At 38.1% G+C, this 26,472-nt stretch overlaps 2 protein-coding genes and 1 long non-coding RNA gene across 5 annotated transcripts in view; 2 read left to right on the top strand and 1 right to left on the bottom strand.

The window, feature by feature from the left end:
- The window catches only part of LOC147871191 (uncharacterized), a 73,539-nt gene that overhangs the window by 27,130 nt on the left and 19,937 nt on the right, over window positions 1-26,472 (bottom strand). Inside the window, exon 2 of the long non-coding RNA XR_015532496.1 lies at window positions 3,819-3,892. This is a non-coding gene — a long non-coding RNA (uncharacterized LOC147871191). The remainder of the gene's footprint in view (window positions 1-3,818; window positions 3,893-26,472) is intronic.
- On the top strand, window positions 695-17,884 carry LOC147871193 (nuclear RNA export factor 1-like). Of its 3 annotated transcripts, none has more exons than XM_087340065.1 (2): window positions 695-7,921; window positions 9,097-9,487. In XM_087340065.1, exon 1 carries the CDS (start codon window positions 6,495-6,497, stop codon window positions 7,722-7,724), a length of 1,230 nt encoding a protein of 409 aa, XP_087196191.1. In that variant the 5' UTR covers window positions 695-6,494; the 3' UTR covers window positions 7,725-7,921; window positions 9,097-9,487. The 3 variants fall into 3 exon arrangements, with proteins under 3 accessions (XP_087196191.1, XP_087196190.1, XP_087196189.1); XM_087340064.1 differs by having other exon boundaries at window positions 8,101-9,487; XM_087340063.1 differs by lacking the exon at window positions 9,097-9,487 and adding an exon at window positions 16,520-17,884 and having other exon boundaries at window positions 6,305-7,921.
- Window positions 14,707-17,884, top strand: LOC147871194 (nuclear RNA export factor 1-like). The gene is made up of 2 exons (XM_087340066.1): window positions 14,707-16,340; window positions 17,559-17,884. The coding sequence occupies exon 1, from the start codon at window positions 14,850-14,852 to the stop codon at window positions 15,618-15,620; it is 771 nt and encodes a 256-aa protein (XP_087196192.1). The 5' UTR covers window positions 14,707-14,849; the 3' UTR covers window positions 15,621-16,340; window positions 17,559-17,884.

The following is a 26,472-nucleotide window of genomic DNA, read 5'->3' as shown; positions in this document are numbered from 1 at the left end:
AAATTCAAGGAATTTATTTCATAACTTCTTTAAAAAGCCTGTAACTTTTGTTGCTTTTTACGGGAGAATCGTTTTTGCAATATCATATTTTTTAAAGACACTAATTGCAAAATCTTTACTTGCCTCTAACGACCCAATCACAGTCTCTAAGCCTTGTACTGCTTCCTGATCTGTGGGAATTTCGACAGCTGCTCCTCTAGTTCTTCCGTTTTCCCATCACTTCCATCCACCCTTTTCTCGGTGGTGACGCTTTCAACAATGTTTTTGTCAGTTAATAAGTGACACACTAATTTTTCAGTGGGTCATTTGAGTGGGGAAGCCTCCTATAGTGCAAGGTTTGCAAAAGAACGTTAATATTTTTCTCGGAATTTTTTCCAACGGCAATGTCTGGCAGTAAGACTTGCGGTATATCCGAATCCGCTGTATAAACGATGACGTTAAATCCGGGGAGCGGTGTATTTGGTTTTATTATCAAGCATTATGCACACACAAGACTGCCCTACTGTAACGTCTCTTCGCGAGCCAATCAGCTTCGAAAAGTTAGTGTATAAAGTAGTCGGTTGCTTCTACGTAAAGTAGACGCCATTCGTCTCTCTTTCTCTCTCTCCCCCTGTGCCACCCGCCTAGTTCGTGACGGTCACTTTAGGAGCTGATGTAATTTTTTCACCAATAAAACCAGAATGGCTTTGTGATCAAGAAGTTGGACTTCACGCAGAGATGTCATTTATTCGCTGCCTTGTCCAGAATGGCGTGGGATCAATTCGGAATCATCTCCAGCGAGTCTGGATAATGGATTTAAGACGGCTTGTTTAAACTAGTCATTTGCGAATGGCGACATGAGATACTAAACAGTCCAACGGCTAGACGAACCTCACTTAAACAGAGATATATCATCTTGATTTAAGAAAGTGGTAAGTAGAGTGTCAGTAGTTATATAATACCATTGCTTCTCACATTTATCCCTGATTAAACAAAGGGTTCATACGAAATTATATTTGTCTTAGTAGGCCTACTTAGCAAAGTTTGAAAGTAGTTATACATTTAGTTTAAATAATAGATGTTTGAAATTATCTGAAGAAATATACAAACTTGGTAAATCTGAGGAGAGATTTTTCGTTTCTGATAATAACATAATAGAGCAAATACATTCTTGAGAAGCTTATAGGTGCCTAGTTAATCAATAAATAAGCCGTCCTTTATGGAATAAAAGGCTCATTACCGTGTTTACCAAAATCCGTCACTGGATTCCGTCTTGAACCAGCTTAATAAGACTGTGATTTTGAGAATACGTATATTTCGGCTAAAACTGTAATTACGAACAGTTGCACACGTTTCATGAAACAATGTCCTTGTCATCGGGCCTGTTGAATGTTAGTTTATATTCCTGACAAGTGAATACTGCTATTTGTCATTCTATTCATAAACAAATTACAATATCTGCGTGCAATCGTCATTGGACACCAGTTATTACAGCAACATGTACGTAGCAGCTTGCGTGGTAAGTGGTACATCACTGATATCTGCTGAGCAACGTGAGTGAATTTAATTTCGAATATTTCAAGGCTGCGAAAGGCACGAGGTATTCCGGTGGCTTCCACTCGTACGTAATCAAATTTTGGGATGGGGCAGCTCTACGCAAGGCTGCAGAGATGGAAAATTACGTGGGGTCTAATTTCAGTGCGAGCGATGCTCAAGGCCACATTATTATGACGAGAAATCTCGATCTTTTATTGAACACTTCGCCGGTTATATAACTTGAGAGGCTGTGCCTACAGAGTGCTCCATAAATAGAGTCTCGTTTCTTCAAGTGTTGTTCCAGAAAGAAGAATAAACTCTTATATAATTCTAAAACATAACCTAATTCTCTTCATCAGATGCGGAAGAAAAGTTATAAACGAACGGACTATAGATGCTTATTTGTTTATTGTTATAAAGTCTTTATAGATTAGAACTTATTACTTCTCCCAACTCAGAATCAATTTCGGAATCGTGAATAATTTTCGACATTTGTTAGGAGTCCTTGAAGGGCTGCCTGTGAGGCCTTTACTAACACACAAAAACGTGGACACATCCATGCCTGGAGTGTGGCAAGAATCCACGATTCCAGTTTTCGAGAGGTCAAGACCAAGGCATTCTACGACACTCGCACTGTAATTAGGTTGTTTGTTTCTTATTATATCTATAAAGCGAAACATGGACAGTGGGAAAGCCAGAAAGAAGAAGGATAGAAGCATTTGAAATGTGGTGCTATAGAAGGATGTTGAAAATTAAGTGGACTGGTAAAGTACGAAATGAGCTGGTCTTAGACAGGATAGGCGAAGGAAAAATCTTACCAGAAGAAGAGATGGGATGGTGAGGCACATTCTGAGGCACCCAGGATAGGTTAATTTGGTAATGGAAGGAACAGTTGAAGGGCGAAATTGTAAGGCCAGACAAAGATTGGAATATGTGACGCAGATTTTTGAGGATGTGGGCTGTAAAAAATAAGTGGAAATGAAGAGATTGGCGCAAGGTAGACGAAAATGGAGGACCGCATCAAACCAGTCGAAAGACTGGTGACAAAGAGAGAGAGAGAGAGAGAGAGAGAGAGAGAGAGAGAGAGAGAGAGAGAGAAAGCCTAGGAAAAATGACGTCAAATAAGATGATTTATGAATGATAAAATGTAAGAATGTCGAGGAAAGCGGTTGTGGCCCATTTCAGCTATTTTTCCAGCATTTTCTTGAAGGGACTAAGATGAAATGTCACAATTCGAAAGCGTTTTTCGATCACTGTTCACATTTTCTAGGGAAGTGTTTTCTGCATTAGGACAGCAGTAGAAATAAGTCTCAAATGCCACCTTTAGGAATTCAAAATAAAATAATTATGATTCAATGGTAGAAGATTACCGACGTTTCAGAGGTCCTTGCTGCCTCCATCATCAGGACGGTGAGTCCGTTGTAAAAACCTCAAATCCTACTTAGGATTCTACCAGAAATTTGAAAATCATGGCAAATTTAGCAGCGAATTCTGATTACTCAGAATGTTGGAGGTGAAACAAGTGTGTTGAACTGGTATCGTGTATGAATAAACCATTAAATGTTGCAATAGATGCATAGCGCTGCATCAACATCGAGGCGCCAAAATAATACTGAACAAGGTGTGACTTATCTTTATGCGCGCTTTACATGACGATCGTGTCTTGTCGGTCTGCACATGTCTTATCTCGAGAACTATCAGACACATTTCAATGAATATTTATGTTAAGTCTGCATTAAAAGTTGTACGCCGAACTTTATATCATTTTAGGTTCAATATGACCTCACTTGAATCTGTTTATCGTACATGGTATAAAATATGTCGAATTAAAATCCATGATCATTTGAATTATTTTCTAATAGGTGTATATTTAATGAATATAAGGAAACACTACTAAGTTATGCATCTGTGCACAATTGTGCCAGTACTACTGCCTAGCTTTTTCAACACTAAAATACGTAAAATACAAAAAAGTATAATCCAGTGACAGAGCGTTAAATGAACTACAAAACAGAGACGGTAAAGGTAATCATGATTGATCCATAGGTATAAATGTAGTAGTAGGCGACTTGGCGTATTATCAATTACTATTCCGACATTCGCCTAGACAGACAGAGGAAAAACACGAAAAATTCTCAATCATGATAGCCAGTAACCTTTACGAGATTTGAACCATGTACAAATATAGCTAGTTGCAATTATCAGACAGGTGCCTCGTTACAACAATCTTTTGGATTTATTATTTCAAATTATAAAATTTACAAAACTTAATCAAAAGAATGAACGTAGTGTTTTATACTTACGTTATGAATGTCATCATCTCACAAGCAAAGTCAAGATAAAGGAAGCCACTACCAAGGTCGATCATGGTAAAAATCTGCAGACAACACAAATAAACATGGGTAGTTATTTGCTGTGCCTTGCATAGTTCAGGAGTACGTTAGTGCAGACTTAGGTAAAAATAATAAATCGATGTCAAGACCTCTCTGCCAACGGCTACGAAGTCTGGTGATTGTTCTATACATCTATTACAGAGACTACTACTAAAATCTAGGTGTTCTATGACTTACTCTATTCGAGGTTACATCCGAAGGATATCGACGCTTAATATATAAGTGAACGCGACATCTAGTATTTAAGTTGGGATAATCAATCAAAATTCCCTCCCTTCCCCTTCCCCTCACCCTTCGGTGTGTAGAAGCTTAACATGAGTTCATATTTAACATTCTTACAATGCTTTTAGGTTAGTCTGTACGTTTTTACTCAAACACATTACCATAGTGCTATTTATTAAAATCTCTCACAGTTTAATACCGGAAATGCTCAATTATTCATTAAAAATACGAAGATATTTTGAATACGCAAAATGTCTATACCAGAATAAAAGACGTAATAAGACGCATAGACTAAAATGATTAGGGCGTCTGATGACTAACTAGCAGTCGTTCTGTACGTATAATAAACGCGATAATCAATTAACAATACCCAAATCGATAAAAAAATCAAAATACATCAAGAAATGGAGTTACGTAGTTCCAACTGATGGAACAAAAAAATTATCTTACTCCTCGTCTCCCTCCCTTTTTAGGAATTATTAGTCTCCGAGACATTTCTTATTTCGTGACGGACAGTCCATTTTGTTCTTTCTAAAATTTGGCGATACCCCGGGAAATGAGTGAAAAATCAAATTTCACAATTTCTTCATTTAAGTGAAATATCAACGTGCAAACAATAAAAATAATATCCCGTAAATCAGCAGCAAGAATTCTGGAAATAACGCAAAAACAATTCTTGACTTGCTTAAAATTACGAACCACGACAAAGGAAAAATATGACGCCGAAGATAGAATCCGGCGAAAGCTGACAAATTCTGTACACACAAAAAACCCGTCAAGTATTTTCTTCTGTCAAGGAGATTCAATACTACAGCAGACTCCTGATTATCCGCGGTCTATCTGCTTTAAACGAAAATTAAAAATTAGGTTAGGAAATCTGTTGTAGAGAATGTAACTTTAAAAAGATACGAATAAATACAACAACCACATATTAACGTATTAACACAAATCAAAATATTGCTAAAACCTGAAGATTAGAACAGCAGAATACACTAAAATATTCTTTTTAATAGTTGTCATTACATAAATCCTTTTTGCTCTTAGCAAATCTTTAAAATTTCAGGGAGTAAACTTGCGCATTTGTTATATCTGTACGTCATTCTTTTTCTTTTTTTGCTGATTATCCGGGGTTTCCATAATCTGGAGTTTCGATTATCCTGGGTTTCATTTATCCGGGGTTCCGATTATCCGGGTTCCGATTATCCGGGGTTTCCATAATCTGGGGTTTCGATTATCCGTGGTTTCATTTATCAGGGGTTTCGATTATCCAGGGTTTCAATTATACGGGGTTTCATTTATCCGGGGTTTCAATTATCCCAAACATCTCGGATAATCAAGGGTTTGCTGCACTGTTATTACTAATAAAAATACAACGAGTAAAATCACGTCAGGCTGTGTTCCGGCATGACAATAACCCTGTAAAGAACACTGATAAATTGGTTCTACAATCAGTAACTGAATTTTGCATTAATGGGCGTCGTAAGATTGTTTCCTTAAACGGCATTACAAATTTGATCTCTGTAATGGTGCTTGTCTTTGAAGTACGGACCGAATTATCCATTCTTTGAATAAGTTCGTTTCTTCAGAACAATGAATCATGTACAGTCAAAGTCTTAAATAATATGCAAGACTTCAGTACGTAACACAACACATCACCATTACAACAATGAACAAGTTCATGATAAGGAAATAACCTCTGTTTACAACTAGAATCTTGCAAAACACATAAATGTATATTGCAGTGCTATTGACTGTTAAAGCAAACGGTACTTATTGTTACCACTCGATTTTAAAGGGTTAGGTGTACGTACGGCGTAATACTGATGCTTCATATTCAAAAAGACTTGGGAAAATGTAATTTAATATAGCATTTGATTAACAATAAACAATATTCAAGTTATTATTAACAAAACGTGACACAGAAGCTTCGCGGGGCAGACTACAGATGGCTCTGATTCTAACCCTTGTGGCAGGATTTCTGAAGAGTTGCAAATATAAACAATTGACAATCAAGAACAGGAAATGCAGATGAGGCCGACTTTCAGTTACAATTCTGAAAAAGCAGAAAAGAGTTTTATTAATCCGATTCTTTCGATGAAAACGATTCAAAAAAAATCCTGTTTATAATTTTAATTTAATAATGTCTACATTTTCTTGTTTTACGGTTTGCGACTTTTTGTGACGGTTTGTGACGTCACATCTGCAGGATTGCGCCACAGGGACGCCATTCTGATTGAGTGAGTGATCTGAACTAGACGTGTGTCGCACCATTTCACGAAGTTAATCAGAATTTTTAAGAAAGGCGTTTCAAAACCTTTTCATTTGATCAGAGCAATAAGAATTTTGTTTAACAACAACACCAGAATGAGGTATTCAGAAAAAACAGACAACACCGAGGGCGTCCGAGTAAGTAACCTCAACGGACAATCTGGAAAAAAACATCTGAGTGTGGATGCCCGTGTTGGACGTGGTGGTAAGGTAAGCAAGCCAGGCTCGAGTGGAAAGTGTAATAGGCGATTCAAACTTTACAATCCGAAACACCGTGATGAGACAGGAAGTTCTGGTGGTACAGTCGGCAAAACTCCAAGCATGGATTCAGGTGACCGGAGGACATTAAAGCGTCTCAGGCGCTCTGTACCATTGGTGCTCGGCCTTGAAAAAAGTATACGTAAAGCAGCCATGTGGTTCCAAGTTACGATTCATCACGGAGGGAACTACAGAAAGAACTACGTCTTGAGGAATGTTATGGCCAATGTTGGGCCGACGGAATTCATTCCGATCTGCTACAGAGTCACGGGAAGAAATTCTTCATTCTTCGTAGACGACTGCAATGCTGCAGAAAAGTTGGCCAGCTTGAAGGACGAGATCGCCATAAGAGGACAAACGCTGTTGGTGGAAGTGAGGCCCGGACTGCCGCAGGTCGTGACCGATTCCACTGCGATGGAGAGAATAAAGACGGCCATAGCGAGGCGACACGAAGCCAGCTCAAAATCCCTGGACTTGTCTCGGTTACACACAGATGCAGACCTCGTTGACAACTTTCCTGTGGCATTGTTCGTACCCAGCATGATGCTGGCAGTGCTGGACGTCGTCGTGGAGAAGTTTCCCGATCTGGAAGCACTTGACTTATCTGAAAACAAACTTTACCTGCTCGAGAACCTCAGCGCCCTTCCTAGCAAACTTCCTAACCTCAAAGCCCTTGACCTCGCAATGAACAAGATACCTGAGATAAGGAAACTGGATTGGTTGAAGGGCCTTCCTCTAGAAGAACTGGTGCTGGCGGGAAATCCCCTGACAAGTAAATACGAATACAATCACGAATACGTCAGTGATGCGAGGAAGAGGTTCCCGAAATTGACAAAGTTGGACGAAATCGTCCTATTTCCACCGATCTTTGACGATTTACAGATAACAAAAATCACGGAGAACTACTCGTGTGCAGCAGAAGGAGCAGATTTTATCGAATTCGTCCTGGAAATGGAGTACCTACGAAGTGGCAGTTACGGCAGAGAACAACTCGTCCATCCTTACCTCGAGAATCCAACCGCATCAACACTTGCACTGGGTCAGAGTTGCACGGACACGTCTGCCTGAACGAGGCATGTTCGCCCTCACAACTAATCTTGTCTCTGAGTGGATTGTTTCAGGAACCGGGATCCAGTGAAAGCTAACTTCTGGGGTCACCGCGTGATGAAGGACAGAAGAAATGTTCCGGGGAAAGAGAACACCGGCTGTAATGTTCCGGCGACATACGTCAGTCAGGGAACTGATTATGGAAGGAACAATAACAGGTCAGATATTTATTAAGCGAACTTACGTCTTTCGTTAGAAAATTATCTGTGATGTTTTAAAAGTAAACTTCTCATTGTTGTCCCCGTATAAATGTCAGATGGTCTGAAAAGACACGACAAATTTCTGTAGTTTTCGCCCATTGTTACCTGTGTTATTTACTGAGTTATTTTATTTTCAGTTTATTAAACGACGTTTTGGTGGATCATAGTGAATATTAAATTGGAAAGGGTGTGGAAGGAAGTAGTCGTGGCTTAATTTAAGGTACCATCTCAGCATTTGTCACGGCGGACTGAGGAAGACCATGAAAATAAAATTCCCTTCAGGCAATCGAGTGAGACTTGTTATTCACAGATAATATTGGAAGTCCCTTAAAACGAGGGTTAAATTAGAACTAAGCTCTGGCCATCGTCCATTACAAATTACTTTATTTGCTTGGCTTAAATTTCGTAAAATTCTGTTTAAAATGACTCGTTAAAAGAAAATGTTCAATAGCAATTTTTTTAAAAATTACGACAGCTTTGTTTCCCACTCCACATCCTTACCGATTTAACCAACTTCATAAACAGCGCAGAAATACAACAAACGTAAGTTTTGGAGCGCAGGTAAGAAACGAATTCGAAATCAATTATGGCAACGATGGATTCTTGACAATTCATGCACAAATCAACTGCAGGCTTTGTTTCACGTGTCTTTGCTAGGAAAGAACAAACGGCTTAGTTTTGTGTTCGTGTAGATGTTAACTGTTTTAAGATATTCAGTTTTTAAAGTAAAATTAATTAGAATGCTCAAATCAAATCTTGCTGGAAAGTGAAATATGCTGTGTTGACATTGAGTATCTCACAAAGAAGAAACAGCTCGGTATTATAAAAAAAGTGGCTTGTGTTTACATTTCCCATTGTTGTCAGTTTTAGACGCGTCGTGTTCAACAATGTGTCTGCTTACGCCCACTAAATCAAAGCTTCGAGCTATCTTGACAGCTGTTCCTAAAAGATGGAACGAGTGTTAATTAACCTTATCAGTCAGCTGCTCTCCGCTCAACATTTTGAACACGTAGACTAAATCAGCTGATGTGTGTTTACATCTTTTTGAGATACTCTGTAGTTTTGTTAAAAGTATTTTTCTCATAAATGCTTTTCAATGCTACTTTTACTTTCGGGTTTTCCTGCTTCTTAAGTTTACAGTTTACAACCACTGGGACACGTGAGATTCGTCTGCCTTCTGTACGCATCTGAACTAATCCCTGGCCCAGGAGACCACCGGCACATCAGCGTTTGGCGATGTTAGTTGACTGCCTCGATGGTTACGCTGGAGGACACTGACAACCTGGTGACCTAAGAAGTGGAGTCTACGGAATCATCCACGAAGGAAGTGGGAATTTTGCTACAAAATTAACCTTGCGATGGCTGTTTAATATTTGAGATTAGTGTCGTTGTTATTGTTATTATTGTTAAATTGAACTAATATTGTTGTTACTTGGTATTATTTATTTTATTTAGAATTATTAAATTGAATTATATTTCTTAGGTATTGTATATAGCCCATTTATTTATGAAATATGTTTCAATAAATTAATCGAATTGTTATTATTATTAATATGTTACATTTATATATTTAGTTTATTTTTTGTTTTACTTTTATTATTATTGAAATAAATTAATTACTTTTTATATGAATGAATTGAATTGAATTATTATTAATAAATGAATTGAATTAAATTGAATTGAATATGTTACATTTATACATGTAGTTTCATTTTTTGTTTTACTTTTATTATTATTGAAATAAATTAATTACTTTTTATATGAATGAATTGAATTGAATTATTATTAATAAATGAATTGAATTGAATATGTTACATTTATGCATTTAGTTTCATTTTTTGTTTTACATTTATTATTATTGAAATAAATTAATTACTTTTTATATGAATGAATTGAATTGAATTATTATTAATAAATGAATTGAATTGAATATGTTAAATTTATACATGTAGTTTCATTTTTTGTTTTACTTTTATTATTATTGAAATAAATTAAATACTTTTTATATGAATGAATTGAATTGAATTATTATCATCATCATCGTGATCCAATAAATAAATAGCTTAACAGAAACAAATCATTTTAATTATTTTCACCGAAAACCTCTTTATTTCAGCAGACCGTATTGGTTATCAATGTCTTTGCCGAAGGCACAGAAAACACTAACATTGTTGTGTTTTTATAACTTGAATAATAAAGCCGATAATCACACGAAAACAAATAACAGATGTATTGCTGAATACAACATTGTTTATTGCATAGGCGTTTGTTAGCATTCAGACACTTCTGATTTAATCCCATTGTTAAACTTTATAACATTTCAATTATTAATACAAAAAGTAAATTTGACATTCTTAATCACGTCTGCATAACGGAACAATGTACCTTCGAGCCACAACTCTGGAACATGAAAGGCTTTACCTACAGCTTTTAACATTTTCCTTTTCACATCGGCTTATTCCAAAATCACGTATAAAAAGTTTGAGACCCTTGGCGCGAGGTTGCCAATATTCCCCGTCCTTAACATTTATACGGACTGGGTTTTGGGGATTTTTGAGAAGGTAGTATCACTGACGCCCTGATGATGGAGGCAGCAAGGACCTCCGAAACATCGGCAAACTTCTACCAGACTAGACGGCGTAACAACTCAGAAGACGTCCATCTTTAGACTCGCCACTGTGAAAACCTCAAATCCTACAGTACAAAAATTGTGTTACGTTAACTTCTTATACGCTCTTTAACAACATGGCGGCCGCGCGTGTTCTATGCTTACCTTTATTTTTATTAACTATAAACGGAGTGGAGTTAATCACAAAAATGGAATTAAGAACACATTTTATAATTTAAGAATTTTCTTCGCGTGTTAAAATTTGCAAATACGATGTCAATCTAATGTATTTGATACGGCGTCCGAAAACTACGAAGCTGTGAGAATGGAAATAATACGAAAGGGTAAAGTTTAGGGTCGAAGTTGGACCGGAAAGGCACACAATTTAAATTCTCGTCAAGAAATGTCGTTAAGCAGAATATCAGTTTTGAAATTAAAACTCAAACTGAAGATAAATCATCGACACATTGAATTTGGGGAGGGGGGGGACTATGAACAGTTTACACGCGTCTATAGAAAGCCCAGATATTTCAAGGTCCAATCAAATTTCAGCTAGCAGCAAATCAGCTTTGGGAAAGTTTACAAAAATGTTTTTGGACGAAACTTCACGTATTCCACAGATCTGGAACAGTGGACCCCCCCCCCCCCCGGTCAGACTTAACGACTGTTTAACAAGTTTACGGGGAAAATGGTAATTTATTCTATTGCCTCGTTTTTAAGACTCACCCTTGATTTAATTAGTATTACCACGGCACATTTCTAGAAAAAAAACTGCTATTAAAACAGGGCTCATTTAACCACAAAATTGCTAAGTTTGAACTCTCTTCAGGAGGAGAAATTCCTGCGCCCTAGCGTCGACTTCAGAACAAACAGAAGTTTGTCTTCACGGAGGCACCAGGGACTGGATCTGCCAGCAAATCAATCCAATCAGCGTTAAACGGCGTCCCCCCCTCCGAAAACGTGTAACAGTAAGCCTCATTTTTATATTTGTAATTAAAAGTTAACCAAAACATTTAAAATTCGTGTAGCCTGAGAGAGCAAGTGGGCGAAGTCAGTTTTAAATGTTTCAGACGATAATTTTTAACTTCACTAACCAAAAATAAATTAAAATGGAATTTTGTTTTTAATTTTCTTTTGTAATAAAGGGAGAGATGACCTTAGCTTCGTGCAAACGCGACGCGGGAGGGAAATAGTATCCATGGAGACCGCCTTGCGCCGGGATCTCGTGAAAAATGGTCGTGTAACTAACCAGGATTTAGCGCGGTCGCCAATTTGCATTTGGTCTGTGAACACGTCACTTCAAAACGGGCAAAGCCAAAGTTCTTTTGGGTGGTCGAAGTTAAACGCGGGCGAAACCAAGAGATTCAGAACCAAGGAGGATTTGAGGATGGCTTTATTCTGGGTTTCAGAGACGTATGAAATGTTGGTAAACTTCCACCAGACTACAACCCAGAAGACAGCTATCTTCGAGAAGCAAATATTTAAGAGGAGGCCTACATCAGGTACGTAAGTAAACGAGTACATTTGCTGTGTTCATTTGTACGTAAGGCTGTGTGTGTGGTCTCTTAAGGTAAGTTAATTTTCTAAATCCACGCCCCTTAGCGCCTTAGCTATGTTGTGTAAATAATGTTTACATCTGCAGTTATCTTGTATCTTGCCCAATATTTTCAATAATATCTTACTAACTTGACTCTCCCACTTACATTTTACAATATTTATTTCAGTAAATGTAATAATTGCTTTTTTGCATATTAATCTACGTCACGTTTTATCCAAATAATTCTCCTAAAATTTTCCCTATTACAATCTAAAACTTTGTGTCTACATCTTCCTTCTCCAATTGCAAAGCGTCCTTTGTTTCTGGAAACTTCTCCACAGTGCCCAAATGCCTATTCATTTTGGCTTCGCCAAATATCTGCTAATCCAAAATTGTACAATCCCTCCTCCTATTTCTTCGCCCAATTCTTAATTTTTAATTCCTCAACTCTTAACCATTAAGAGATGAATACTTTAACCCTTCGAATCATGAAGTTAATATAACAGTATTTAAAAATTTATTTCATACATCAAAGAAAATAAACGAGTCATTATTACAACGATAAATTATTTAAAGTTCTTTAGGGAAATGTCTCTTTCCTCCATAAAACTCCTCATAAACACGCTTTGCTAATATAATATAAACTTCAGCTAAATGTAAAGGACGACTATTTCACACACAACTGCCTCTGATCGTACGGCATTCCCGAAAGACGATATGCCACCGTCGTTTGTTGTATACTTGGTCAGGAATGCGCCTTGTTTTACACGGAACCTCCTGATGCCGGTCATTCATCGACCCTCAACGTTGGTGTGACAGAGTCGTAGCTGATTATTATAGTCGCCATGATGGAGTACAAATTATCGAGGTTCTCTAAGTTCTGTAGGTTAATTTAATTAATACGCCGGCTTATAAAGATACCAGGTGTAGCTCAAACTCTCGGTAGGTGTGCTGTAACCTAGAGTCTTAATGGGTAATTTTTAGGCATACGTAATTAACAGACTGCCAGTAATACAAGACTGCTGTTCATTAGCACGTGATAAGTTTATAATTTACGAAATCCTAATTAAAAGAAATACAGTTTAGAGGAACGCAAATCCTTTCGTCATTTTACGTCGATTCTCAAAACTGGAGTGAATATTGAAGTTTAATGCTTTGCAATGACGTTCCTTTGTTTCCGAAGCCTCGAAGACGCCGCTAAAAAAAGAGAAATGCGAATTCTACAAATGTCACTTGACGGATAGAAACGAAAAATCCGTAATTGTCCATTTAATAACTCACGTGTCTGGTAAAGTGGGGAAAGTTTCTGGAAGAGGTGTTCAGCCTCTCACTCCACTTTGACAGAATTTCGCTTTGAGAAACACGTTAGCATTGTTTGCCAAAAGGCGACTTGACACATCAAAGACGCCTAAAGATAGTTTAGATCAATACATAGAAACTTGTTGCAATTTTCAACTTCCCTTCGTAAACAAGATGGGTCACGTACCCCTACCGGCAAAAGCTGACAAATTCTGCTCACACACACACAAAACCTGTCAAGTATTTTCCTCTGTCAAGGAGATTCAATACCACAGCAGACTCCTGATTATCCGCGGTCTGTCTGCTTTAAACGAAAATTAAGAGTTAGGTTAGGAAATCTGTTGTAGAGAATGTAACTTTAAAAAGATACGAATAAATACAACAACCACATATTAACGTATTAACACAAATCAAAATATTGCTAAAACCTGAAGATTAGGACAGCAGAATACAGTAAAATATTTTTTTTAATAGTTGTCATTACATAAATCCTTTTTGCTCTTAGCAAATCTTTAAAATTTCAGGCACTAAACTTGCGCATTTGTTATATCTGTACGTCATTCTTTTTTTTTTTTTGCTGATTATCCGGGTTTTCCATAATCTGGGGTTTCGATTATCCTGGGTTTTATTTATCCGGGGTTCCGATTATCCGGCGTTCCGATTATCCGGGGAATCATGTACAGTCAAAGTCTTAAATGATATGCAAGACTTCAGTACGTAACACAACACATCACCATTACAACAATGAACAAGTTCATGATAAGGAAATAACCTCTGTTTACAACTAGAATCTTGCAAAACACATAAATGTATATTGCAGTGTTATTGGCTGTTAAAGCAAACGGTACTTATTGTTACCACTCGATTTTAAAGGGTTAGGTGTACGTACGGCGTAATACTGATGCTTCATATTCAAAAAGACTTGGGAAAATGTAATTTAATATAGCATTTGATTAATAATAAACAATATTCAAGTTATTATTAACAAAACGTGACACAGAAGCTTCGCGGGGCAGACTACAGATGGCTCTGATTCTAACCCTTGTGGCAGGATTTCTGAAGAGTTGCAAATATAAACAATTGACAATCAAGAACAGGAAATGCAGAAGAGGCTGACTTTCAGTTACAATTCTAAAAAAGCAGAAAAGAGTTTTATTAATCCGATTCTTTCGATGAAAACGATTCAAAAAAAATCCTGTTTATAATTTTAATTTAATAATGTCTACATTTTCTTGTTTTACGGTTTGCGACTTTTTGTGACGGTTTGTGACGTCACATCTGCAGGATTGCGCCACAGGGACGCCATTCTGATTGAGTGAGTGATCTGAACTAGACGTGTGTCGCACCATTTCACGAAGTTAATCAGAATTTTTAAGAAAGGCGTTTCAAAACCTTTTCAATTGATCAGAGCAATAAGAATTTTGTTTAACAACAACACCAGAATGAGGTATTCAGAAAAAACAGACAACACCGAGGGCGTCCGAGTAAGTAACCTCAACGGACAATCTGGGGAAAAACATCTGAGTGTGGATGCCCGTGTTGGACGTGGTGGTAAGGTAAGCAAGCCAGGCTCGAGTGGAAAGTGTAATAGGCGATTCAAACTTTACAATCCGAAACACCGTGATGAGACAGGAAGTTCTGGTGGTACAGTCGGCAAAACTCCAAGCATGGATTCAGGTGACCGGAGGACATTAAAGCGTCTCAGGCGCTCTGTACCATTGGTGCTCGGCCTTGAAAAAAGTATACGTAAAGCAGCCATGTGGTTCCAAGTTACGATTCATCACGGAGGGAACTACAGAAAGAACTACGTCTTGAGGAATGTTATGGCCAATGTTGGGCCGACGGAATTCATTCCGATCTGCTACAGAGTCACGGGAAGAAATTCTTTGTTCTTCGTAGACGACTGCAATGCTGCAGAAAAGTTGGCCAGCTTGAAGGACGAGATCGCCATAAGAGGACAAACGCTGTTGGTGGAAGTGAGGCCCGGACTGCCGCAGGTCGTGACCGATTCCACTGCGATGGAGAGAATAAAGACGGTCATAGCCAGGCGACACGACGCCACCTCAAAATCCCTGGACTTGTCTCGGTTACACACGGATGCAGACCTCGTTGACAACTTTCCTGTGGCATTGTTCGTACCCAGCATGATGCTGGCAGTGCTGGACGTCGTCGTGGAGAAGTTTCCCGATCTGGAAGCACTTGACTTATCTTAAAACAAACTTTACCTGCTCGAGAACCTCAGCGCCCTTCCTAGCAAACTTCCTAACCTCAAAGCCCTTGACCTCGCAATGAACAAGATACCTGAGATAAGGAAACTGGATTGGTTGAAGGGCCTTCCTCTAGAAGAACTGGTGCTGGCGGGAAATCCCCTGACAAGTAAATACGAATACAATCACGAATACGTCAGTGATGCGAGGAAGAGGTTCCCGAAATTGACAAAGTTGGACGAAATCGTCCTATTTCCACCGATCTTTGACGATTTACAGATAACAAAAATCACGGAGAACTACTCGTGTGCAGCAGAAGGAGCAGATTTTATCGAATTCGTCCTGGAAATGGAGTACCTACGAAGTGGCAGTTACGGCAGAGAACAACTCGCCCATCCTTACCTCGAGAATCCAACCGCATCAACACTTGCACTGGGTCAGAGTTGCACGGACACTTCTGCCTGAACGAGAGGACAAGACGAATATTATTGCCCGCCTACCAAGGCAATTTCGTCCTCAAAACTAATCATGTCTCTGAGTGGATTGTTTCAGGAACCGGGACCCAGTGAAAGCCAACTTCTGGGGTCACCGCGTAATGAAGGAGGTCTCTGGGACAGAAGAAGCAACAGACGACGGAAGGAATGTTTCGGGGAAAGAGAACACCGGCTGTAATGTTCCGGCGACATACGTTAGTCAGTGAACTGAGTATGGAAGGGACAATAACAGGTTAGATATTTATTAAGTGAACTTATGTCTTTCGTTAGAAAATTATCTGTGAAGTTTTAAAGGGAAACTTCTCATTGTTGTCCCCGTATAAATGTCAGAAGGTCTGAAAAGACACGACAAATTTCTGTAGTTTTCGTCCATTGTTACGTGTGTTATTTACTGACTTATTTTATTTTCAGTTTATTAAACGACGTTTCGGTGGATCATAGTGAATATTAAATTGGAAAGGGTGTGGAAGGAAGCGGTCGTTGCTTAATTTAAGGTACCATCTCAGCATTTGCCTAGGCGGACTGAGGAAGACCACGAAAATAAAATTCCCTTCAGGCAATCGAGTGAGACTTATTATTTACAGATAATATTGGAAGTCCCTTAAAACGAGGGTTAAATTAGAATGAAGTTCTTTGCAGGCCCCGAAATATAAACTGGTCATTATCAGCACCATCGTCCATTACAAATTACTTTATTTGTTTGGCTTAAATTTCGTAAAATTCTGTTTAAAATGACTCGTTAAAAGAAAACGTTAAATAGTATTTTTTTAAAAAATAACGACAGCTTTGTTTCCCACTCCACATCCTTACCGATTTAACCAACTTCATAAACAGCACAGAAATACAACAATCACTAGTCACGCAAACGTAAGTTTTGGAGTGCAAGTGAGTAACAGATTCGAAATCAATTCATGCACAAATCAACTGTTTCACGTGGATGTCTTTGCTAGGAAAGAACAAACAGCTTAGTTTTGTGTTAACTGTTCCGAGATATTCAGTTTTTAAAGTAAAATTAATTAGAATGCTCACAAGACACAACTGTCAAATCAAATCTTGCTGGAAAGTAAAATATGCTATGTTAACATTGGGTATCTTATCGTACAAAGAAGAAAAAACTGGCTTGTGTTTACATTTCCCATTGTTCTCGGTTTTAGACGCGTCGTGTTCAACAATGTGTCTCCTCAGTGCTGGTTAAATAGACATGGCTGGTACGCTTACGTCCACTAAATCAAAGCTTCGAGCTATCTTGACAGCAGTTCCTAAAAGATGGAACACGAAATATTACGAGTGTTAATTAACCTTATCAGTCAGCTGCTATCCGTTCAACATTTTGAACACGTTGACTAAATCAGCTGATGTGTGTTTACATCTTTTTGAGATACTCTATAGTATTTTTCTCATAAATGCTTTTTAATGCTACTTTTACTTTCGCGTTTTCCTGTTTCTTAAGTTTACAGTTTACAACCACTGGGACACGTGAGGCCGCACATCGTGAGATTCGTTTGCCTTCTGCACGCATCTGAACTAATCCCTGACCCAGGAGACCACCGGCACATCAGCGTTTGGCGATGTTAGTTGACTGACTCGATGGTTACGCTGGAGGACACGTGTCTACAACAATCACTGACAACCTAATGACCTAAGAAGTGGAGTCTACAGAATCATCCACGAAGGAAGTGGGAATTTTGCTACAAAATTAACCTTGCGATGGCTGTTTAATATTTGAGATTATTGTCGTTGTTATTGTTATTATTATTAAATTGAACTAATATTGTTGTTACTTGGTATTATTTATTTTATTTAGAATTATTAAATTGAATTATATTACTTAGGTATTGTATATAGCCCATTTATTTATGAAATATGTTTAATAAATTAATCGAATTGTTATTATTATTAATATGTTACATTTATATATTTAGTTTATTTTTTGTTTTACTTTTATTATTATTGAAATAAATTAATTACTTTTTATATGAATGAATTGAATTGAATTATTATTAATAAATGAATTGAATTGAATATGTTACATTTATACATGTAGTTTCATTTTTTGTTTTACTTTTATTATTATTGAAATAAATTAATTACTTTTTATATGAATGAATTGAATTGAATTATTATTAATAAATGAATTGAATTATTATTAATAAATGAATTGAATTGAATATGTTACATTTATTACATGTAGTTTCATTTTTTGTTTTACTTTTATTATTATTGAAATAAATTAATTACTTATTGTATGAATGAATTGTATTGAATTATTATTATTATTAATATGTTACATTTATATATTTAGTTTCATTTTTTGTTTTACTTTTATTATTATTGAAATAAATTACTTACTTATTATATGAATGAATTGAATTATTATTATCATCATGATCCATTAAATAAATAGCTTAACAGAAGAAAATCATTTTAATTATTTTCTCCGAAAACCTCTTCATTTCAGGAGACCATATTGGTTATTAATGTCTTTGCCGAAGGCAGCAGAAAACACTAACAGTGTTGTGGACAGTAAGTGAAAATGTGTTTCTATAACTTGAATAATATAGCCGATAATCACATAAAAAACAAATAACAGTTGTATTGCTGAATACAACATTTTTTATTGCATAGGCGTTTGTTAGCATTCAGACACTTCTGATTTAATACCATTGTTAAACTTTATAAAATTTCAATTACTAGAGCAGAGCGCTCCTTTCGGAGCTCCTCGGGCGGGTTGGTCAAGTTTGTAAAACGCAACCAACCTTGTGTAAGAAACTAAACTAACCCCCCGAATGGGGGTTAAAACACTTGACCAACCCCCCCTTCTTTTTCAGCATCTTGTTTTTTTTGTTCCTCTGTTCTTAGGGAATAAGTTTTTCTACGTGTGTCGTTAATATGGTCTCGTCTATCATTATAAGTATTCTTTCGCTCTTCTTTATTTCTTAAATAGGTCTGATGTAGTAGTTCTTTACGTCGCTGTTCAGAGGCCAACTGTTCTTGGTCAGTAAACGTTCTACGTCCAGCCCCACCCTTGCAAATCTTCGTCTTAAAATCGATCATAATAGTTTTCGTAATCGTAATATATCGAATATATATGAGTAGTATTATTAGTATCACTTTACCTTGTTGCAGTTGTTGGATTTGGTACTTCAAATAGTTGATAACTTCTTCTTTCACTTTTCTGATGTTTTAAGCCAACTGTCAGTCAATTTTTAATAATGCGACGTGCTGCTTCTGTAGAAGTGATAGACAACGAGGAATCACAATTTTTTATAGTAGATTATAATTTTAGTAGCTAGTATTGTTAGTAATATTATTGCACTAAAGCAAAGGTAGTGTACAAAACACGTACACTCATCTTATAAGACTATCCCTTCATTTAAACCCATCATGCACGTTCCCTACTTCACAAGACAAGGTCAATGAATGAGCTGAACTTCACCTCTGTGACCCCGGACTCACCTCAGAGTGGGCATTGCTACAGGATAGACAACAAAGTTACCGTTTACAGCGCCAGGAAAATCTTGCTCTTGGTTCGCGGATATGGGGATGTGGTATCTTTACTCAGCAGCCAACATGTCGATGTTGGTTCGTTTCATCGTGTAGATGTTTCTGTATATGTTTTATGAGATAAAGTAACATGTTTACTAAGAGCAGGGTTGTCCAATATGCAGCACATGGGCCGGATGGAAAAATCTTAGTTTGCCAAAAAATTATTCCAACTCTGTTACAAAAATATCCTACGTTTGGAGCTTATATTTTATAAAAAAAAAAAATGTGGCCCCGACAGTGTGACCGGCAAGCATAGTTGGCCCATTTGTCAAAAAGATTGGAGAGCCCTGACCTGGGAAATCATGCGATTAACAGGTATCTTTCGGTATTTAGAAACTGACTTTATTTCCTCCTTCATCAAGCAATAGACCTGTCTAATAAATTTCACAAAACCCCTGTGTATTTACCGACACTTCTGTTTTCTTCTTAGAAATCCGGTTTTATCATTCGGGTGACCGACTATCATTACGTGGTTTTTTCAGTCCCTCCAGGCAAATTCATACAGTCCGGCCTCTCAGATCTCACAATTGCTTCCTCCTGTATCCAAAGCAACTATTCATAATCATCCCATCACTTATAATTTGACGTTATATGACATACAGTTGGCAAACAGTCGTCTAATAAGACAAAACTCAGCTCTAGATCTCTGACCTTCCGGGTCCTCAATGATCTTCAAGCATTAATTATGGCATTATCCAGACCTGCTTGGAGAATGACAAAGTTTACATCGCTAGAAACTCTGTAGCCTGTTATTATTACCCAGTGTCGAGTAGTTAGTACTCCTGTTTCGTATTTGGGAAGTTTCTGGTTCAAATTTCAGCCCGAAGACCGGCTATTCTGATAGATGTTCCGTGGTTTCTTCAGTCCCTCCAGTAACCATCCTGTTTATTTGACGCTACGTATTCGGAACAAGTCGTTAAGTAAACAGTGTTTAATTTATATAATGCTCTTCTAACTAATTGTATGAGTGGGGTAGCAGGACTGAAAGACTAACGTAGGTAATACGAAGGCGCCATTGAATCCGATCCTGAATCTCTTCCCACCCTAATAACCTCTCTTCTAAGATCCATTTTATTGTAATACTCCCATTTCCTTCTCAGAATTAGAAAGCGGGCATTTTTCAGGAGGTTTCCCCACCGATATTCTTAAAGAATTTATTGTATCCCCGATCCCAGCGCCATGCTCAGCCCAATGTGTTGTCCTTGATTCGTCCTTGTAACAGACCGAATATTTCAAGTGTAGAAGCCATGAAGACCAGTTGTTGCTGGAATCTGTTCTGTCATACTCGAAACTCACGTCGAGATTGTGTTTGTAGGCCGTGGTCTTGCAGGGCAATAAACGTTTCGGAGGAACGAACGTGGTATCTTCGGATCGGCAGGTACAAAGGGTATTAATATTTATCGATTTAAGCTTATTTAAAGACATTGTCAGACTGTGTATAGCATCGAGTGAAGGGTAATTAGCGAATAATTAATTGGAAGAAAGCGTTAGTGGCCTACTTTAAGGCAGGCCTACTATCACGGAATTTACTTGGAAGGACTGAGGAAAATCACGTACATCAGTCAAGCCAACCGGGTCAAGATTTTGAACCCGGAAAATCCCTACAAAACAGGAGTGCTAACCACACGGCTGCGATGTTGGGTCGACGGTGTTAAGGAAGATCAAATACATAGAATATTAACAGTACAGGAATTCCAGCCTTTAAGACCTATGTACGAAGCTGAGTTCTGTTAACACGTGACACTTGGCAGTATACATAAGAATAATTTCATGATTCGTTGTACGAATGTGACCTTGTGCATTAATGTTAATTTCATGCATAGCTCGGCGAGGTGAAGGGCAGAATCATCACACAGTACGTCACCAGTGGTGATCACACGGGTCAAAACCATAATGACGCCAACCGCTGATCGCAGTGTTGCGTCATCAGCTGACCGCGTTGCCACCTGGAGCAGAGGTCACGCCCCCCCCCCCCACATGGTTTCTTGAAAAATTATTACCTCCTCCTCCTGCCTCTACGGATTAGGTTCACACGTGTTCTGACTTCATTGCCATCGTACGAGCAGTCTCACTATCTCTATTCCTTCTCCTTGGTTTCTAATGAAATAAAAATGGAAGAGACTGTCTGATGGCTCCGAACTGACTGCCGCCACAATCCTTAGTGTTTCAACATCGGAAGGTCTGTTCAGCAATCAGCACAATTTATAACTTTTTAAAACCGGTATCATACCTTCGTTCACAGCAAAGATAATTCCTGATCCATTATAAAATTACACTCTAAGAGTAAGGATCATGTCACTTGGCGAGTTCTGGTCGCAGAGTGAACAGCAAAGGGATACCACACTGCGCGCGCACCTCCACACTTTATCTATCCGTTTCAAAAACATTACCTTGTTTAAAATCATAGTCCGGGGTTGAAATTGTGTTCCAAATGTTAACTTATGTTGCAGACATTCCTAGTGTAAAATTTGAATTTTTCATTTTTGATAAACGTTCGTATTTTTTGAGGAAAAAAAGTCTCCAGTCACATTCCTACCTTATAACGACTCCGCCAGTTTTTCATACCACCGCCCAAAATTATCTTTGAGATGAAACCTTGCACTGACAGAACTGACAACAGAGTACGTAGACCAGGCCCTTTTGGTTGAATTTGTTTGTATTGAGTGAGTTGTGTTCATCTGCTAAGGAGCAGACTTTGTCGAATTTGGATACGTTGGGTAATACAGAGCTATGTTAGGTTAGTGACGCGCTTGCGCAGACGACATGCGCAACGTCCAGTTTCTAACAAGTACTTTTAGTTGAATTTGTTTACATTGGGTGAGTTTGGGTTAGGTTAGGTTTGGTTAGGTAAGTGACCGAATTCGCAGATGACCTTGCAGAGTACACCTATATACTGCGCTAAAAAGCAATCTGGTCCATACACGTCTTACTTATACATTTATATTTCTCTTATTTAGCTACGCTGTATGTAACACAAAACAGAGTGCTCGGAAATTGTATATAAAAAATAATACTGCGTTTTTGTGTGCTGATAACTGAACAGATAAGCTTTTCTGCAAATGGGGCCTATGGGTATTGATTATCGAGACATAATATGTTTTGAAGACTTTCAGTTAGTCTTAAAAAACTGTTCATAACTGCAACAAAACATTATTATTGAATGCATAATTGTAGCAAACAACTACCTTCGTGGTTGTAAATGGTTACCATGTTATTTTAAGCTTCAGCACAACGCATTCACCCCACAACTTGTCATGCAAATGCGGAAGAAACTGTCTCGCGTGTAATGATAGGATGATCAATGAATAATAAATTGGAAATGGTCACAGCCTAGCTTGAAGTAATTTTACGTCATTTTCTTGACGGCAGTGAGGAAAACCACGGAAACCCTCAATCAAGACAGCTGGTCTCGGGGGCAAAATTTGAACCCGAGACACGTCAATGATTCTTCAGCGGTGTTCCGAATAAACGTCTGAATTTCGCAGACAAAAAAAGCGAAACAAAGAAGTGAGAACGAAAAGAGGGCACGGAGACAAAAAGATGGAATGACTCAAGAACCATTAATCAATTTTACGCTTATCAGGCAACAATGAGCGATGCCGAGGGACTGGTGACTCATTGTGACCTTCATACTCTACCACTTTTGGATGTGAACACGAAAACAAGAACTCAGAATAAAACATAAAGCAGCATCATGGTATGATGTAGGAAATGAGATAATTACCGCCGTCTCTTGTAGACGACAAGGACGTACGATTCTTCTTTGTTTCAGAAAACATGGAATGAATAAGCAATCCGAGATAAACAACACGATCTGATGTCAGAGCTGGCTCTGGAAGAGCTAATTGTCCGTACTTGACCGCCGCCTTGCAAATGCTTGCGGCAAGGTCGCGTATTCTCAGGAATGTTTCTCTTCCTGGGCTACTCAACAGATCGACTCACAAAAGAATTTCAGTGTAATAGGATGGGTCAAAATCTTGTTGAACATAATTGAAATTGTGAATTTATGAAGTATTTACGGGGGTGTACAAGTGCTCTTTAGAAAGCTAACGTCGCCCTGATACCTGAAAACATTTCTTCGATCACACTTAGAGAAAGCGAAGTTGCGGTATTTCAAATTTTAGGCTGAGCGTTGACACATACGAATATCTACTGTCGCGCTGATTTCAAGAGGCCACGATAGCAACAAACATGGAGAAAGCGCCTATCAGCTTCTCAGTTATTTATCTGTCTGACCGCATGTAACAACTCACGAGCCGATGAACGGATAATTAAAAACATTTTATATTGAAACCTTACACTAAAATTTGTCGTATACGTTCCAATTCTAGTCGAAATCGGACAATAACAGGCACTTTATACAAAGACTTACATGAATATCTGAGCTCGAAACCAGGTCGGAGAATCCTCATCCAGACAGGCGCCAGACTAAAATTTAACCCTGAAGATACAGCAAGTTCATTTCTCCGAAACGTCAGCATCTACCGGCCAGTCCACACGACGTCAGAACCCAAAAGAACACCATCAACATCGTCACCGCTGTGGAAGCCTCAAATCTCACATTAAACAATGTTTTAGCTAAAAAAATGGTCTCAGCTTATGCTTGTTAAGTCGGAAATGTAGAGCAAAGAACAGAGCGAAAGTGCCAGAATTGTTACGCTATACGTTTCCTGCTTTAGGAATACTTCTGGAAACTGCAGGACGTTGAGTAGTCTTACTGCCATAGAAACCTGTTGTTATGAAATCATGTTGCTACATGGCACTTACTCCATCCACAGATTAGCGCAGCAACACCGTCTAGTAATGGAATTAGAGGTGCCGTCACAAACCATGACGAACTGCTGCGTCATCAACTGGAGGCGATCTCGTCTTTCTTTTGACCTTGTGACTCTTGAGACTTCTTCACAGGCGATAATTTTTCCACGTGTCAACAGACATTACAACACAGAACCAATGATTTCACCAGTTGGCAAATTTCAAAGCAGCAGCTCCAAAATGGTATCGGCCCTGTCCTACTTCAAGACCCTCTTCAGATGCAGTAAAGAATAAGGGAGAGACATAGGTAACGCAAGCCATCCTTGAATTTTCTTTCAGATTCACATGACAAGCGTCAGAACAGAGGCAGAACTTTGTATTGACGAAGGGCACGTTCTTACGTCGATGGCAAATACGGCACTGGATCCTGATAAGCATATATTATATGTACTTCTAATGAATTATGTACTACTCGTTTCTTATGTTACAGTTTGTAAACTTACATTCTTTCTTTAGGGAAGCATGTGAGCGGAACAAAGAAGGCAGATATTAAAGTTTGCGAGCTGTTTCCGTTACAACAGCGAAGAGGGAACAGCAAAGCACTGGATAGGTAAGAACGTGCATGATTACCGAAAAATACACTGCGATAATCGATCTTGAGGAACGTCTGCATGTTCAGAGTACTGGCTAAGCAGATATTATTCACAATGGTATATTTTCATTACACTTGGTAAGGTTTGTAAGGTTCCACAAGAAACTGCTCGCTCGCAGTGTGAAGGGGGTGACGAGCAGACAGCAATATACGACTACTTGTTCAAGAAACATCAGAGTCTAATACATTTTATGAAGTATTTTAAGACAATTCTGAGTAAAAATATGTGTAAAATAAATGTGTAGTTTGTTTTACGTGTCATCTCGGCTCCCAAACGCTCGGTTACTGTCTGAATTTAAGATGCCGAAATTTTAGCATACCAGTGTATTGATTGTGTAAAGTTCTTGCTTAAATTGTGTAACATAAAAATAACCTAAAAAGTATTATAATTTGAACAATCTTCTACCATATAATGATGGGCAGTAGCCCTATTACTGTCTTCATTTCATATATCCACAGGATCTACTCGACTAATTTCTCCGTCGCTGGTTTACTGATTGTCACTGGAATTGTTATCAGAGTTTGTTTCTAGGTTAAGTATAATCTGTTCAGACGTTTAATCAATCCCCGACTGCAATGTCAGATATTATTCTTCAGTTATCTTCATGAGCATGCATATGGCTACCAATTCCTCTTTACCTGCAGAGCTGATTTATCTTCATAACATCATACCGTTGAAACTAACGTTCCTAGCAGCAATAAAGCCCATCACTAAATCCATATCTGTTCGATAGGAGTTTGTTTTCTGTGTATTGTACCTCTTTTATTTTCATGAATAAGTGTACATTGAAAAAGGTTTCCCGGTCCTTAATACAAAAAAGTTTATGCGCACATAATTTCGAATTATAGATCACTTTTCATCGCTAGTAATTAATACTACCTAATGTTTTCTGAATGGCACCGTATACGAGTCAGTCGCGCGTGCGCACTGACAGTTAACGTTATTGGTACGCGAAGCCAACGCTATTATAGTTTCTATTCGATCTTCATCAACAGAGCTTGGAGATGGCACCGAATTATCTGTTGTGATCAAAGGCCATATGTTCACAAACCGAGCAAGAACACATTAATAAGTGGTTTAACCTGCTAACCATGGAAGAAGTGTACTACTGTTTACAACTGCACTGAATAATACAAAATTACACTGTACAGGCAACTCTCGGTTTACAAACGAATTTCGTTCCAAGACGTTGTTCGTTATACGTTTTTGTTCATTATGTGTTTCTTGCATTCCTGAGCTTTTACGATACGAATGGTATACGTTAGCAGCCATTTTAAAGCATTAAAACCATGTACTAAACATCGCAAGCAAGTGATGATCCTATTTGATTATAATAGGGGGAATCACCGATTTCTTTCCCACGAGAAAACATTCTACGCGGCGTGGCAACGTAAACCAACGTTTCTTTAC

This window comes from Zootermopsis nevadensis, unplaced genomic scaffold, assembly GCF_977971745.1.
Source record: "Zootermopsis nevadensis isolate Lab colony 2312 unplaced genomic scaffold, Znev_1.0 Znev_ptg000061l, whole genome shotgun sequence".
In the NCBI taxonomy this organism is placed as follows: Eukaryota; Metazoa; Arthropoda; class Insecta; order Blattodea; family Termopsidae; genus Zootermopsis; species Zootermopsis nevadensis.
Note: the sequence above shows the minus strand (reverse complement) of the source record. Positions and strands in the feature narration are given on the sequence as shown.

Coding starts and splice junctions, on each gene's coding strand:
- LOC147871194 (XM_087340066.1), top strand. CDS start 14,850: ATGAGGTATTCAGAAAAAACAGACAACACCGAGGGCGTCCGAGTAAGT.
- LOC147871193 (XM_087340063.1), top strand. CDS start 6,495: ATGAGGTATTCAGAAAAAACAGACAACACCGAGGGCGTCCGAGTAAGT.